The sequence below is a fragment of the Protopterus annectens genome, chromosome 7.part0 (assembly GCF_019279795.1).
Source record: "Protopterus annectens isolate FY-2018-M chromosome 7.part0, PAN1.0, whole genome shotgun sequence".
Lineage (NCBI taxonomy): Eukaryota > Metazoa > Chordata > Ceratodontiformes > Protopteridae > Protopterus > Protopterus annectens.
The window spans coordinates 1,098,639,353-1,098,657,078 of NC_056739.1; the positions used below are offsets into that span (position 1 = coordinate 1,098,639,353).

General features: G+C 43.1%; 1 protein-coding gene across 1 annotated transcript in view; it reads left to right on the top strand.

Moving 5' to 3' along the window:
* Window positions 1-17,726, top strand: part of KIF23 (kinesin family member 23) — a 1,082,389-nt gene that overhangs the window by 565,898 nt on the left and 498,765 nt on the right. Inside the window, exon 13 of the mRNA XM_044076375.1 lies at window positions 6,489-6,521. Within this exon, the coding sequence (XP_043932310.1) occupies window positions 6,489-6,521 (33 nt within the window). The remainder of the gene's footprint in view (window positions 1-6,488; window positions 6,522-17,726) is intronic.

Below are 17,726 nucleotides of genomic sequence, written 5' to 3' on the forward strand. Positions count from 1 at the left end.
AACCAACCAAACCTACCCTGTCCATGTCTGTTTCTCCTCCAATCCGATCTCTGACTTCAGAGCCAGAATGTCCAGAACTGATTATAATGAAATTGTTGGAGTTGAGACCTATCTCAGGATCTTTGGTTCTGACTACCGCTCTGACATCCTCTGTTCCATCCAAACTCGGAGTCTTAAGAGAGAACGCTCTCCAGTCGTGTCTGGGGAGGACAGTTGGATCTGACAGCTGTCAGATCCAAACTTGCCTCTCGGGGTGTCTGCTCAGGTGAGCTTGGCTGCTACCTCGGTCCCCTTGGTTTCTGGGATTCCCTCCAGTTCTTCAGAGCCGAGAGTCTCCTTAGACCCAGGGGTGTGGAGCTTTTGAGGTAATGAGGAGAGTGCTGCTTCCACAGACAGGGCCACTATCACCTCCGGGTATTCTTCCCCCAAAGGCACCAGTGTCTGTTTTGACACCACTGCATGCACAGAGGCTTGGAGACCATAGGCCTCGGGATGCCCCATTGGGTGAACCCCTCTCTTCCAAAACCTTTCCAGAATGCCCTTCTGAAGAGGTCCGTTGGAAGTGAATGTGCAAGAGGAAGCATTTATACTCCCCAGAGGAGACCATCAAATTGGATACAGACTTTGAGTCGGAAGGGTCCCCACAGTTGCCCTCTGAGGATGTCTCCTTTACAGACATTCTGTTAGTACTTAAACAGAGAGGCGGCTGGAAGCCCATCGTCCCTTCAGAGAGGCGGCTGGAAGCCCATCGTCCCTTCAGAGAGGCGGCTGGAAGCCCATCGTCCCTTCAGAGAGGCGCCTGGAAGCCCATCGTCCCTTCAGAGGCGCGGCTGGAAGCCCATCGGGCTGGAAGCCCATCGTCCCTTCAGAGAGGCGGCTGGAAGCCCATCGTCCCTTCAGAGAGGCGGCTGGAAGCCCATCGTCCCTTCAGAGAGGCGGCTGGAAGCCCATCGTCCCTTCAGAGAGGCGGCTGGAAGCCCATCGTCCCTTCAGAGAGGCGGCTGGAAGCCCATCGTCCCTTCAGAGAGGCGGCTGGAAGCCCATCGTCCCTTCAGAGAGGCGGCTGGAAGCCCATCGTCCCTTCAGAGAGGCGGCTGGAAGCCCATCGTCCCTTCAGAGAGGCGGCTGGAAGCCCATCGTCCCTTCAGAGAGGCGGCTGGAAGCCCATCGTCCCTTCAGAGAGGCGGCTGGAAGCCCATCGTCCCTTCAGAGAGGCGGCTGGAAGCCCATCGTCCCTTCAGAGAGGCGGCTGGAAGCCCATCGTCCCTTCAGAGAGGCGGCTGGAAGCCCATCGTCCCTTCAGAGAGGCGGCTGGAAGCCCATCGTCCCTTCAGAGAGGCGGCTGGAAGCCCATCGTCCCTTCAGAGAGGTGGCTGGAAGCCCATCGTCCCTTCTGAAGAAGTCTGTATGCCTGAAGTCTTTTGGGTCTCGCCCTTCCGCCACTTGGGTGTCTCCACCCTTCGAACTAATGGAATTAGTCATAAGGCTTGGGAGTCTCCAGACTCAGTGGTATCTGTTTCCTGGAGGCCCAACAAATTCATTACTGTACCTTCAGGCAAGGAATTTCTTACCAAGGGTGTCCCACTAGATGCTATGGTGGTGGCGGCAGCAGCCACCAAAAAAGAACTTTCAGAGACATCCTCTTCGGTCCATCTGCCAAACAGAATCTCGTGCAATGGACAGATATGGAAAGCGTATGTTCTCTTCAGCAACATTTACACTCTGATTGCTGAATTATCTGACTCACTTGACTAGGCTTCAGAGAGATCTGAAAGAACTAGATGCCCTCCAAGGTTCAGTAGCTACAGGGGTATCGGACAAGGTTTCCTGTTTGCTCCCCACCTTAACCTCAGTGGTCAACTCCTCCATGAGGCTCATTTCTTATGCAGCAGATAGGGTAAGCAGGGCAGCAGATTCAGGAATTCCCTAAGGAGACATTCCTGGATGCACTTGTGTGACTTTGCGTAACCTTTTAAATCTTCCTTTAACACCCCTTTAGATGGCTTGTCCTTGTTCAGGCCCAAAGTCAGACACACTAACCAGGTGTGAACAAGAAGGAAAGGCTATCTCTGCCGTTGGGGGTCTGTTTTTCCCTTTGTACCAGACCTTACCCAAAAGGTCAGAAAGGGGGCAAAATGTGCTTTCAAATATCCCAGAGAGCTTTCCCAGACACACGTGATGATTTTTCCCCAGGGGCAGAGGGGGAAGTACCAATGGAAGATGCCGTCCACGCTGCAGAGATGTCCGCAAAACCAGGGCGACAGGTAATCCTTCCTTGGTAAGCCCTTTCTGCGTTCCTGAAAGGAGGCCTGCCTGTCCATCTCTGGAGGCAGTTGGGGGGGCACTTATCTTTGTCCCCAAAAGCCTGGCTATCGATAAAAGACAAGTGAGTACAAAGTATCATATCCAGAGGTTACTCCATACCCTTTTTCTTCTCAGTCCCAAACAGAAAAAAACACCCCGGACGTTCCACCCAGTCGAAAGGATCAGGCAACTCTAGAAATACAAAAGTTGCTAGACAAAAACTCATCCAAGCAGACCCTGCAGACCAGATAGGATCTGGAACTTACTCACGGTTCTTTTAGTTCCAAAGAAAACTGGGGACTGGAGACCCATCCTGGATCTCAACAACTTAAATCAGTGAGAAATTCAAAGTTCTGGATGGTAACACTGCAGTCAATACTCTCTTTTCTGGGATAAGATGATTGAATGTGCTCTGTAAACCTCCAGGATACGTACTACCATATAAAAATGGACAGGTAATACAGGAGTCATTTGTACCTTTGGCTGGGAGCCAGTAACTACCAGCTCCGAGGTCTGCCCTTTGGCCTCACTACAGCCCACAGTGTGTTCACAAAGTGTATGGCAGTAGTAGCGGCTCACTTGAGATGCCTAGGATTCCATGTTTTCCGTACCTAGATGACTGGCTTCTAACTGCCACCTCCGAGCATCTACTATCCAAACCAAGAGACACCACTTTACATGTCTACTCTCAAATGGGCGTTACAATAAACTACAAAAAATCTGCCTTGTTGCCATCTCAGCATTTTGTTTTTATAGGAGCAGATCTAGACACAACAAATATGATGGCAAAACTCCCCTCTGAAAGGGTTCAAGTCCTACAATGTCAAGTCCTAAATCTTCTTTCCAAAAGAAAAGTGCAGGCAAGAACAATCCAAAGTATTTGGAACCATGGCAGCCGCAATTACTGTGATTCCATTAGCACGTCTGCACATGAGAATACTTCAGTTGCTACTGTTCACTCAATGGTCCATGCAGGAACTACCCATGTCCCACCAAATTTTGATAACTGAATCCTACAAGAAAGACCTTCGTTGGTGGCTTTACTCCACTAGTGTAACATTGTCATGCCCCCCGAACCCTTAGCCACACTGACCACGGACACTTCCTAGATAGGGTGGGAGTGCATTATCTGGGAAGGACAGTTCAAGGCACTTGGCAAGACCGTGAGGCCTATTTGCACCTCAGTGTTTGAGAGCAGTGCTTTTAGTGTTGCAACTATTCCAGAACTCTCTTCCGCTAGGAACTATTGCAATACTGACAGACATGTCAGTCGTATGGTACATAAACAAGGAGGAACCAGATCTTACCCCCTTTGTCTGGAGGCCCTGAGAGTACAACACTGGGCAACCTTCTCCCAATGCTTTCTGATAGCAGCGCACATCCAGAGGAAATCCAGCGTGATTGCAGACACTCAGCAGAGCGATTTTGATTACCTGAAACAGGAAGTGGTGGAAGAGACTTTTTGCCAGTGGAGCCAGCCTTCCTGCGACCTTTTTGCCACGTCCATAAATGCCAAATGTAGCAGCTAATTTGCCCTGACCCCCCCCCCCTCCGGGGGAGTCACCAAGGGATGCACTTGTTCATGATTGGCCCTCGGGTCTCCTCTACACCTTTCCTCCTTTTCCCTTGATTCCAGAGGATTTTCAGAAAGCCAGTCACTTTGGAAGGAACTTAATACTTGTCGCCCCATATTAGCCTCATCAAATCTGGTTCTGGATTCTGGACCCAGTTCCAGACCTCCTGACACATGCATCAAGGACGCTCCACCCCTCCCTCCAAACCCTCAAGTTGACAGCTTGGCTGCTCCAATTCCAACCATAGCCTGGCTCCCTAACCTTTCTACGTCAGTAAAGCACATGTTGTGATCTCGTCCCATGAAGCTTCAACAAGGTTATATTAAAAGCAAATGGGAAAAAATTCTCTTCATGGGCCTTGAATAAAGCACATTGACCCCCTTCTTTGCTCCAATAGCTTCTATTCTTGAATTCCTGGCAAAACTGTGTAATGAAGTAGCAGCTACTATTTGGCTCCAGCTGGCTACCATATCTGATTTTCATTTGGGAGAATCAGTCCCTAATGTCATGTCCCACAGACTTAGCAAAGCCTTTCTGAAAAGTACTTTTTTATTAAGACCACCAAGTAAAGTCCCTCCACTGCCATGAGACTTAAATTTTGTTTTGTCATGTTTGATCCTTCCCCCTTTCGAGCCGGCATCATCCTGCAACCTCAAGTATCTCACTTGGAAAACTATTCTCTTGATAGCTGTTACCTCTGCAAGAAGAGTGTCAGAGCTGCAAGCACTGTTCATAAAGCCCCCCCCTCCCCCACACACACACACACATGCTTTTCCACAAAGAGAGTATCCCTACAAACAAACCCATCCTTTTTACCCAAAGTATGTTCAGAATTTAACCCGAATCAGTCAATAGAACTACCTGTTTTTCCCTAATTATGGCAACAAAGCAGAATATATGCTGCGTCAACTGGATGTACATAGGCAATTGTTTCTGCTTACATAGAACAAGGTATTTCAGAAAATTTGACCAATTATTTGTATCTTTTTCATACTCAAAAAAAGGGTGTTCCTATGTCAAAAGTCAGTTTCAAAGTGGCTATCAGATTGCATTACCTTTATTCACCAATCAAAAAACAAAGAACTTTCTCAAAGTGAAAAGTCATTCTATACGAGTCATTGCAACCTGTTCTACCTTTAGAGCGACACTACCTATTGACACCATTTGAGCTGCAGCAACACGGGCAAAAGGCCTATTATCACTTATTACAAAGTGGATTTGGTCTCCAGGAATGGGGCCTCCTTTGGGTCTACTGTTCTGAAGAATATTCTCCTTTGAGCCACCCAAGAAAGATGGTGCTAGGGATGCCGTCCCAACCAGTAAAGAATGAAGGTGAGATAAAGAAGTTATGTACCCACCATAATGTTCCATGTTTGTTGCCCAGCTCACCTTCATTCTTACATCCCACCCTCCTGCCCCCCAGCCTTTTTGCTCATGGAGGACCGAGCTCGTAAAAATTGACTATTAATGTCCTTTGCCTTCTTCATTGCTCTGTCACTTATTCAGTGACCTTTAATTACCTTTATCTGCAAGCAAGATCAGGGGAGCTCTCCAAGATCATCCTGGGCTAGGGTTTAGCCACAAGCTAGTGGAAGACCTCGAGCTTTGTATTAGGCAGAGTCAGAACCCAACCAGTAAAGAATGAAGGCAAAATGGACAACACACATGGAACGTTGTGGTGAGTACATAACTTTTTTTAAAAAGGTATACCGGCAACAAGTTTGACACATTTTTTCTCACCTACAGTAGGCAAGTAGAAACAAATGTATTATAATATGTTAAATACATACAGTATTGTGACAGCAGCATTAGTCACACTGTTGAAATATTAATATTCTGATATGGAGGCAAAATGGCAAATGTTTCATTGCTTTTTATTCTCTGGTTACTAAAGCACTAAAGTGGGTTGTAGCAGATGGTTTAATACTTTTTGACAGTCTGACAGAATTTTGCTTACCACATGTCCAATAGACCACCAAGCATTATTAGTTTACCAAATTATGTCTTAAGTTTTTTTTTTTTCTATGTTCATACCCCTTTGTGTTCAGTAACTGTCTTAAATGTTGCCTTGTCTGTTAGGCGGCTTCCCTGATGGACCAAGTTAGTATGGAGATAAAATTTACTAGTTTTCACAATGCTACAATGAAAGCTGCAAACGGAATCTGTCATCAGAATGAAAAGTACTACTTGCAGTCACAGAATGTGAACATTTATCAAATATGAGCTTAAGCCATCAGCTCTTTGTATCACCCAGGCTGCCTGTGTTCTCCACTTTTGAATTGGTTAGGTAACATTTCTCCGTCAGAGAGGTGAATTTGCCACATTTAATTTTGCAGATTATTAACCAAACTGGCATTTAAACTGCTGAACATATTTATTCACAAATGTTAAAACAGATAAGAACTTTCATCTTAAACTTTAACAGGCTTCATCAGATCAGTTTTACATTTGCGAATATAACATTTGTGAATAAATATGTTCAGAGGTTTGTGTTGAGTTCCATGTTCTGTTTTGTTTTATCAGTGTGAGTTAAAAACACACCACCTCATACCTCTCAATCTCTCAGACCTGTCGAAATGTCACTGATGATCATGGCAAATCTGCTAACAGGTGTACTGTTCCTTGAAGATTGCCAGTTATGTGGTATAAAATAGCTGCTCAATAGCTATTGTTCTTACAAATATGTTCATTTTTTCATTCATTTTAAATAGACAACATTTTCTTTTATTTATACACCTCATTAAAAAGACATGTTCACAACCAAAGAAACTGAGCCAAATGTTTTGAGGTACATGATTTTTTGCCTCTTTAACTTTGAGGATGTGAGTATTTAAATGATACTTAATCTGGTATTCTTTGGTTTGCATTTTATACTGTATTATCTTGTATATTATCTTTTTATTGTATTTCCTTGCATGCTGTATTGCATTTGTTCTGTCTTATGAAATACTTCTATTGTGTTTCTACTTACCTGTGGTTCATGCTGTGAAAACGAAATCTGTTGCCCATCTCAATCACTTAGTTAACAAATAAATCCAATAAAACATCTGGATTAGTTTGTTCTGTGCGTTTTAATATTATTGTTTTTGTGTTGAGTCATCTTGGTTGCATTCTCAGCTTGTACTGCATCCCACAGCACAAGAAATCTGGACAAAACCAAAATAATGGTGGGATAAAGGCCCGAAAATAGGGACACATTTTAAATATTGCTCCTCCTCCTGTAAACTCAGATAGTTGCCAGAATGATAGGCTTTGCATTATTATGTATTTTCTGAGTGGTATGAAGTCTGAAATTCTAATGTCTGCTATTTATTGTTTAGTGACTTCAATTTTCATGTTGGTATCCCACAATTCCACTGGAATGGGTGGGGTTACATGATTATGTATGCAAATTTTGTTGATCAGTGTCCCTATTTTTGGCCAGTTGTACCTACTTTTCATGGGCCTTTGTCCAGATTTTTGATTCCAGGCTGAGAAGTATTTTTTTGTGCATGCATTCGTGTCTGCCATTTGTGAGGAGAACAGGGGACTCCCTGTCATACAGGCTGTTTATAAAAGGATCGGAAGATCTGAAGGCCTTTGTTAAAATAGACGAGGACAAGGAGTCCTTTCTCCCATTTCTCATCAAGGTTTGAAACCCTTATTTGGGAAGGGTCTCAGGCTTATGAAGAACAGCTTGAATTGACCTCATGCCATTGCTCCTTCACCTCAGAACTGCTTTACATAGTATCTGGAGAAGCCTGATGAGACCCCTTAACCTTCAGACTCTGTTAGTCTTTGTATGGGTAGGTGCAGACCCTTAAAAAGGCATTTTAAGATGAATTGTGTGTGGTCTTTTTATATGAGCTTATTTCGGTTTGTAAGCTTGTTGCCTTACCTTGGAGTCCAAAACTTTAGACAGGTCTAGTAAGAACATAAGGACTTCTCTGCTACATTGAATTTCCAGGCATCATCTTTTCTTACTTGTCCAAGTTTCCCATCCTATGTGGTTAATGAGACTGTGGAAAAGTCAGAGGACTTCCACGAGTTGATGATGTAAGATCATCTTGCTGAGACCATGGTAGCTGCTTCCATCTAGTCTACTATTTTGATTGTGCAGACTTAGGTGTGTGCCTATGCTAGTCATTGTGTCAGATGTCCTTTGTCAAGGAGGAACATAAAAATATTCTCGGTGCCTTTTTCAGAAGAAGCACTGTTTAGACAGGTCTTTCAGGATCCGGCTGATAAAGTGAAAAGAATAGGCCGTTATAGCCAAGGATGTCAATGAACCCTTCTTTCTCTGCTAAAGACACTCAACCTCAAGACAGGGAGAAGGCACTAAACCACCACATAATCTTGCCCCCCCCCAAACACACACACACACACACACACACACACACACACACACACACACACACACACACACACACACACACACACACACACACACTGGAGGATTTTCAACTTATTCCCTCAACCCCTTCCCAAGCTTTGGATTTGGAAGGCGTGCACAGTCAGTATTCTAAAAGTGTGGAGATATTCTGGAGACTTATTTGCCACGCAAATAATGTAGTCCTCTCCTTCCTATTTGTTGCAGCAGGGAAGGGGTGAGAGAGGGAGAGGTAAATGCTCTCCTGTGGTATAGGAGATTTCCGATTGTTGCATCTCATGTTCGCAGTTCAGGAAAGAAGGACTGAAGTGTAGATCTGATATTGTCATCATCTTTCATTCATTAACCTGTAGGTCTCTGTTCCAACCATCTGAACCGACTTGGCTGCTTCACTAGTTTGAGATTTGACGCTCGAGCTCCTCCTCCCTACCCATAATGCCTCTTCCCCACCCATAATGCCTCTTCCCCAAAGTACTCCAGATCGCGTTTGCCACTCATTGTGTAAGCATCAAGGTTTTCTGTGCTCTTCAGCTCATCCTTTTTCATTGCGATTTTTTTGCAGTAAGTGCAAGTCCTACCCTTTGTCTGTCACTTTCACTTCTTTAATTAGTCTAGTCTCACTTGTATTGTGTAATTGTAGTGTAGGTTTCTATCTGACATAGTCCCTTTCTCTTTTTTTCTGCTTCTGATCTTACCTCTTTAAAAAAAAAAAAAAAAAAAAAATTGTCCAATAGAAAATCGGTCAGGGCTGATAAGACCTTAGGATTTAAGAACTGCACTTCTGTGTGCATAAGATCCCCTTGTCTGATGCCCACAGTGTGTGTATTGTTTAGGGCTTAGCCATTTAACAGCAGCTTTTCCATTTGCACAATCGCTCACCTGTGAGCTCTTGTGGATCACCACAGCTAACCTATTTTTAAGGGGTTATTACCTTCTTCCTCCCCTTATTCTGTCCGTCAGGGGGTTCAACCCCCCTCTAGGAAACAGAGGCCCAGGAACACAGAAAATGGTCTCCTGACTGATCTTGGTCCCTTGCAATTTGAGCTTGTAAAAAAGGCTCCTAAACTTTTGGAACTTAAGGTTTTGGAGCCATCCATCTTGGTTTAGCCAGTCACCTCTCCACCCTAGACCTTGGTTCCTAGTTTTGAGACGAGCATCTCTGTTCAGTCGGAGCCTTTTGGACAAGGACGTTGTAGGTTGATGAAGCAATTTCTCGAAGCTCAGTTTCAGATGGGGATTTTGCCAGCTCCGTCCCCCTCTGGATCCGTGAGAGGGTCCCCTTTCTGCCCCATGGCTCCTTTGATCTGCTCTGCAGTTTTTTTTTTTGTTTTTTGTTTTTTTTTTATTTATTATTATTATTTTATATTTCTTTACGGGGAAAGTTTGACTGGACTACAAGTCCGTTTTCAGAGGAGCCCCGGAGAGAAAAGCTCCACACAACACACAAAGATCCTTTATAATAGTATTTACAGATTAGACGAACATTTGCAATGATCTACAAACAGTACAGTAGATAGAGAAAATGTTTAACAGTATTAGTGAGCAACATTTGTCAGTTAATCAAAAACATTTGTCAGTTCATCAAAAACATGCTAGGATTCAAACAATGCATTTTACAAGAGTTAGAGAAATATGTTTGGTTTTGCAAAACAGTGAATTTCTGTTAATTATAAAAAATAATACATACACTGTCCTCAGTTACTTCTAGGATACAGAGATATAGTTAACGGTGCTGGGAGAGTTTAGTTGTACATACGTACAGCAGATTGCACCATATGATATATTGGTGCATTTTGCTGCTAATGTAGTAGTAGTATTGCACAGAAACAGAGGGGAAGATAGCAGAGGTCATGTGAAGAAAGTTCTTAGGGATAATATGAAGGGTTCCTATTACATAATTGAAGACACAATCCTTCAAATGCGTCTTGGTTGAACTTAAAAGCACGAAACAGCAAAATAGCGAAATGGCATATAAGCTATTTCTTTCCCTGGGAAAAAATTGCTTGGTCACCTCCGTTACTTTGCCATTTTCCTCACTGTAGAGCGATCTCGGAGTTGGTACATTTAAGTGGGGGGGGCACAGCCCCCCACATCGGAAAGTGTGGAGGACGAAGCCCCCCACTTTACGTAATGTTTCAAAGTTTTTATTTTTAATTAATTTATTCATTCATTTATTTTTGTGGAACAGATTTTTTTTCCTGGGGAAAAAAATTGCTGTTCCGAGTGTTCAGGATTGTATGCTTTCGCTTACATGGGGTTGATAAATCAGCGTTTGCTTTTTTTAAGCGTTTGCTTATTTAATATAGACCCGATATGAAGATGAAAGGGGTAGATGCACAAATGTAAGAATGGTAACGTAGGGTGGATGGTAAGGTTAACAGCACACTGGGAAGGGAGACTAGTCAGGATTGTCTCAGTTGCAAATCCAAGAAGCTTTTAAGTGTGTTTTTAGACTTTTTTTTTAACTCTGCTAAGGAAGATAAATTGGAGATTTCAGAGGGTAGATTGTTCCATATTTTAGTTATGTAATTAAAGCAGAGGGAAGTTCCTGCTGTATTGTTGGCTTTTATTACTTGAAGTCGAACATTGTTGTTGGAGCGAAGTACCCTGGTGTAAAAGTATGGATGTATTGTGTTTGTAGTAGAGGAGTTTTGTCAAGATAGTTTAGAATCTTGTGGGTTAATATGAGCTGGTTGTAAAGCAGAAGATGAGGAAGTTCCAACCAATTAAGTTACTTCAGGGCTGAGCAGTGGTGTGTTCTGTTTGTGCTGCTGGTGGCAAACTTAGCAATTTTGTTATAGCAGGTGTCAAGTTTGGCTGTGTCAGACTTCTTGAGGTTGGTGAGGAGGGGTGAAGCATAGCGAAGAGTGGAAAGGAGGTGGGTTTGTGATATTTTTTCTCTAGTGGTTTTGTGAGGAAGTATTTGTTTCTCTGTAATGCTCCTGTTTTTTTATGTAAATTCTTTATGGTGACCGAGACATGCGTGTCAAATTTCATATTGCAGTCAATTTCAACTCCTAAGAGTTTGGTGTGAGTGACTGGAGATATAGTAATGGTATTTTTAGTTATGTTAAATGTGGGTCTAGAGGAGATATGATTAGTGGGCTGGAAAATGAGCAGTTTGGTCTTACTGGAGTTCACAATTGGTTGTTCATAGGTTCATAGGTTTATACTAGGCTATCTGCCCTAAGGCATTTATAAGCCTAGCCCAAATTTTTGTGGCTTACGCCACCCCTTATATGAAAAAATACTGTGCCCATTAATTTGGTGTGCCTCTGTCCAGCAGTGACACAGAGATGATTCCCGGGGTAAACCTACGATCTCCCATCCACAGGTCAAGATTTCTCTTGAACAGAGTCAGCGAGGTGCTCTGCCTCACATGGACCGGGATTTTATTCCACAGCATAGGGAGTGATAAATCTATCCCTCTAGCACGTCCTATTTATATCCGTGCTAAGGTTTAAGTCGCTTGCTCTAGTAGTTTTGGTGGATTTGGATTTTTTGAGGTGGAGCATGTCCATTAATTCCGGGTTGGACATGGCCTTGTATGTCAGGCACATGTCACCTCTGAGCAGACGGTATGCGACTGAATAGAGCTGGAGTTTCTTCAGTCTGGCAGCATATGACAGATTTTGGAGTCCCTTTATCCTTTTGGTGAGGAACTTTTGGGGTCTCTCCAATTGCTGCAGATGTCGGGTGAGATACATCCCGAATGGGGCATTGTACTCTATCATTGGTCTGATAAGTGAAGAGTACAGGGGAACAATGACCTCACTAGATCTGGATGTGAATCCCTTCATGATCAGGTGGGCAATGTAGAAGGTCTTTCTAACCACTTTAGCAACGTGAGTGTCAAAAGAAAGGCCACTGTCAACTTGGGTCCCCAGGTCCCTGATAACCTCTTCTGTGCTTAGTGGATTGCCACCTATATGGTAGCTTGGGGTTACTTTGTTTCTCCCGAAGGGTATGACTACACATTTTTTGGTGTTTAACTTCAGGCCATGGCTCTGGCACCAGCTATCTGTTTCCGTGAGTCCCTTCTGAAGGATATCCGTGTCCGATGCACTTTCCACTATGGCGCCCAGTTTGCAGTCGTCAGCAAACTTTGTCAGCCAAAGTCCTCCCATGTTGGCCTGTACTTCTGAGAAGTAGATGCCGAACAATAGGGGGCCAAGGACCGAGCCCTGTGGGACACCACTTGTGACCGGCTTGGAGTCTGACATAGTGCCAGCAACTCTAACCCTGTGGGTTCTGTCCTTAAGCCAGTTTGCAACCCATCTTGTGACATATGGGTTTACATTTAAGCTGGTAAGTTTTTCTACAATACCCGAGTGGGGTATTGTGTCGAAAGCCTATGCAAGGTCAAGGTAGGCTGTATGGACTGCCTTTCCCTCATCAATGGCCTTGGTGACTTTCAAAGAAGTCGACCAAGTTCAAAAGGCATGATCTTCCCTTGACGAAGCCAAACTGGGTCGGGTCCAATGTCTGCAAGTCCCCTATATCTTTGTTTATGAGCTCCATTATGATCCTCTCCATAGCTTTGCAGACTAGACTTGTTAAGCTTATGGGGCGGTAATTACCAGGGTCCGTAGAGGCGCCGCCTTTGTGGAGTGGGACCACAGTTGCCGTACGCCACTGCTTGGGCACGTATCCTGTGGTAAGGCTGAGATTAAACAGCTGCCTTATGTGCGGGTTTAATTCCTCATTTAGCTCGTGTAGCACACAGCCGGGGACACCATCCGGTCCCATTGATGCTGTGTTTTTAGCTTTAGAGAGAGCAGCTTTCACCTGCGCATTTGAGATGTCTGGGAGGCTACACTCGGCTGGGATAGTTATCTCTCCTTTAGGGGGGGTGAGGGGGGTGAAGTTTGCACTGAACCTGTCTGCCAGTATGTTGGCAATGTCTGTGGGTTCAGTGATTTTGTATCATTTTGGACTAATTCTGAGCATATCTGGGAGTTTCCACCCAGGTTCCTAACATAGCTGAAAAAGGCCTTATGATTGTCCTTTGAATCCATGGCAGTTTTTCTCTCAAAATTGGCCTTAGTTGATTTTATGAGTGCTCGTATTTTTTTACTAATAATGATCAGGGGTGACTTCCCTTTTATGGATTTTGTTCCATCATGTAATAGCTTTCTCCTCTTATTGTAAAGTTTGTTAATGGCTGGGGTCCACCAGACTGGACGTTTGCCCTTTGTGGAAAGAGTCTTGGTTTTATTTGGGATTGCCTGATCCATGCAGTCCTGGAGGTGTTCATAGAAGGCATTTGTAAGGGCTTCCGCAGCTTGGGTTGTGGTTTCCACTGGCTCAGGGGCCTTGAAGGATACCACACCAGTCTTGAGTAGTGTGAAGTTTGCTTTAGAGAAGTTCTTCACTGTGGTCGTTTTTGTTTGGGGTGGGGGTGGGATGTGGATTTCCAGTGAGATTAGTTTATGATCAGATCTCACCAATGAGGGATATACTTCCGGTGTGGAGCATTTTGTCCCCATGTTTGTGACAATGAGATCTAGTATATTTTCTCCTCTCGTGGGAACAGTGACTAGCTGTTCCATGGCATTTGAATTTATGAACTCCAGGAACCGTTGGGCTAGAAAGTTAGGGCTTGTGTAATGTTCCCAGTCTATATTCGGGTAGTTGAAGTCACCCAATATGATGGTGTTTGGAGATGCATTTATACCCTCCAGTGTCTTCAGGAAGACTGTCTGGGGTTCCTGAGTTTGAGAGGGTGGCCTGTAGCATGCTACAATTTGTAGAGCAGTTTTGCCTATGGTTAGTTGCACCTGGATGGTTTCCGAAGCTTCGTGCGTTGCCACCAACCTGGAGGTGTGGGTATCCTTTATGAATATGGATACACCCCCTCCTTTTGTGGTTTTGGGGCCGGAATGCATGATATGAGGTAAAACCTAATAGTGCCGGGGTGCTCTCAGAAACCTTGAACCAGGTTTCAGTTACAGTTGTGATTTGGTAAGCCATTGTTTTACAGAAAGAAAAGATGCTTGAATTTGCAGGTATAGTTGTTGGAGGGAAGGGGAGGAACAGACTAGTGTAGAGTCATCAGCATATTGGATGACTGAGGTGTGGAGATTGTTGGTGAAGATGGAGAAGAGTAAATGGCCCAAGATGGAGCCTTTGGGAACACCTAAAGTAACTGGTAGTAGAGTAAATGGCCCAAGACAGAGCCTTGGGGAACACCTAAATTAACTGGTAGTAGAGAGAAAAGTGCTTGTCTCCACTGTACTGCTTGCTGTCTGCCTGTTAAGGAACTTTGGAACCATGTAATAGTCCGTTTACTAAGGTTCAGTTTAGTGTGTGTTAAAAGCTTGGAGTGGTTGACCATATTAAATGCTTTGGAGAGGTCGAGAAAGACTGTAGATACGTAGTGTCTGTTATTTCTGTGATTAACTGTATGAGCAAAGGTCATCAGTACTGTGGTAGGGTCTAAAGCCATGTTGAGTAGAAGTGAGCAGGTTATTGGTATTAAGTTAATGGATGAGTTGTGTATACACCTCTCCAATATTTTGGACAGGAGTAATAGTATAGCATTGGGACGGTAGTTGAATTCTTTTGAGTTGCCCCTTTTGTGGAGTTGGGATTGTGTGGAAAATTTTCCAGAACGTGGGAACTAGATTCTCTGAGATTGAACAGTTGATTAGAATGATTACTGGACATGCAGTGGCATCTGCATCTATCTTGAGAAATGTAGAGAGAGGTTTGTCTGCAGCTAAGGTGGTTGGTATTAGTTGTTTTAGAAGTTTCTTAATTGTGAGAATAGAGACAGGGTGAAGGGTAAAGCATTTGTTAATATCAGGGTAATTAATTGGCTCGTTAGAGGAAGGGCAGTTTTGAGAATTAGCTAGTGCAATAATTGATTCTGTGTAGAATGTGTTGAAGTGAGAGGCAATGCTGTTGAACTATCTGTAATTTTAGGGGAGGGGTGCCTGATTTTCCTGGTTGAATTATGCTGTTAATAGATTACCATAGCATTTTAGGGTTATTGTGATATATTGATTGAATATTCTGGTAGTTCATTGTGTCTAATTTGACACTTTTCTTACAAAGGTTTCTTAATTCGAGGTAAACTCGCTTGTCAATATGGGAATTAGTTGTCTGCCAGTGAGTCCATGCTTTTTCTCTGGATTTCAGGAAGGATCTGGTCTATTTGCTCAGCCAGGGAGCATATTTGGATTTGACATGTGTTGTTCTGCAGGGTGCCAGTGAGTTTGATATCAAGGAAAGTGGAATTAAAGTACGGAACAGCTTAATCAAGGGTGAAATCCGTTAGTGGTGTCCAGTTACATTGTTGTAGTATAATGATAAAGTTAAGAGGGTTGAAGTTTTTCTTATGTCTTAATTGGTGGGTTTCTCAATACTAATGCTATGTCTAATAGCATATGTTGGTAAATGATCACAAAGGCTGCTAGAGAAACAACCTGCATGACTGATATAGTTTGGTCTGTTTAAGATCTAGTCAAGTGTGGACTGCCTCTTTATAAGTTTCAGTTCTAGTGGGAGTTTGGATAAGATGGGGAAAATCCATGAAGGTTAAGGAAGTTGGGATTATTAGATATGCAAGTTAGGCAATCTATGTTGAAATCTCTTAAGATTGTTTCCTGAGGGAAGAGTTCTGTTGCTCAGTTGAGAAGGGTCTTGAGGGTTGGTATGTCATTCTCAGGTGGTATATAACATCCAACAATATTTGACTTTTCTGAAGTTGACGTTTAGTCTAGTCTGTAAAATTCCTGCATTACCTATGGTGGGTGTGGTTATATCTAAACTTTCAACATTTAGCTAATTTTTAAAACAGTAATACTACGCCACCTCCTTTTTTGTTTGTGTTATGCTTGCGTAGCATATTGTAGCCTGGGGGTAGAATCTCATTGCTGGAATGTCTGGCTTTAACCATGCTTCAGTAAGTAGAAGTAAGTCAGCTTTGTATAGGGAGCGAAGTGTGAAGGTCATGTACTTTGTGATGCTTCTCACATTTATATTTAGTATAAATAGATCAGAAGCTTTTATAGGTTGTTGGCATGTGATATTAGATGAATTTAAGTTTGTAAGTGTTATTTGAGGAGCCAGGATTAGGATGTATATCTTCAGAAAGAGTTAGTTTGGCTGCTATAACTATAGTTTTAATGAGCTTAGTTATATGTTTATGTTGCAAGGACAATCTTTTGGGTTGCGCGTATGGAAGTATTGAATTATGAGCAAGATGAAAATGGTTTAAATAAAAGATAACTGAGAAGTTGCAAGGTGTTGAGATTTTATTAAGAATAGTCGTGGCATGATGGGATAGTGTATGTGGAGTGTCATAATAAGTAGTCAGGTGTGCAAGTATTACTCCTGTTAGGGAACTAATTTCTGTGGTTCATGTTTAAAATTGAGAAGTGTAAATGTGTGTAGCTAATTAGTAGGACCATGGGTGAATAAGATACTCAGTTTTCTAATTGATGTAGTGGGGTTAGAGTAAGAAAGGCTGAAATGAGTGGACTGTAATGTGATTTTTGTTAGAGTAATGTAGATAATGTGGTGTAGTGAGAGTGGCCGTAGGAATATAAATCTAAGAAAAGTGGGGATGGGGGTAGGGTAGAGAAGCGGAGTGAACCCGAGCTTAGCAGGGCTACACTTGAACTGGAATGAGATGGCTTGCAAAAAACACAGTACAATCGAGTTTTGGTAAGGTTTGCTATAGTTCAATATGGAGCTTTGTTGAATCTAAGGTCAATTGTAAATTGTTGACCGAATGAAACTTTAGTTTGGCTAGAATGCAGTATGGGGTATGGGACAAGGCAGCCAGAGAAGCAGTTAATTTTACTTATTGTTAACAGTAGCTGAATGCCTGCTGGAGGAGTATACAAGAACAAACTAAATGTTTCACTAGTTAAAGGGCTTGATGGTAGTCCAGAGCTCTTGAAATTTCTTGCTTGTGCTCATTGCAGTATATGGTAGGGCTTGCCATGTGGTGTTGGACTGCATCAGCAGTGAGACAAACCCTAGAATGTCTAAGTGAGGAATAAGGTGCTATTAGCTAGTTATAAATTAAAACAGCTTAAGGATAAGAATCCTTCTGTTATACAGTAATAAGTGTTCCTATAACAGCTGAGGACCAAGAGACCAGACCGTTATTGGCAGCAATATGCATAGCAGGACAGGAGGGAGAGAGGGTAGTGTAGTGAGGAGGAAAGTATTAGAGTGTTGAATTGCTCATTAGTTTCCAGAGAGTAGATAGAGAAAATAGTGTAAAAAAGGAAGAGAAGCGTTAGTGAGAAACTGAACTTCAGTTGTTAGTCGGATTATATAACTGCACAGAGTAAAAAATATTTTGTTTTAAAGTCACAAAGCTAGTACCCGTTTCATTTCAAAGTCAGCATATGGCACATTAAGGTAAAAGTCTAAATATTGAGTTCATGAGTAGCAGCCGCTAGCGAGAATGTCCAACAGCAGTAGTGGATGTGAGGAGACGGTCCCAAATTAAATGTCAA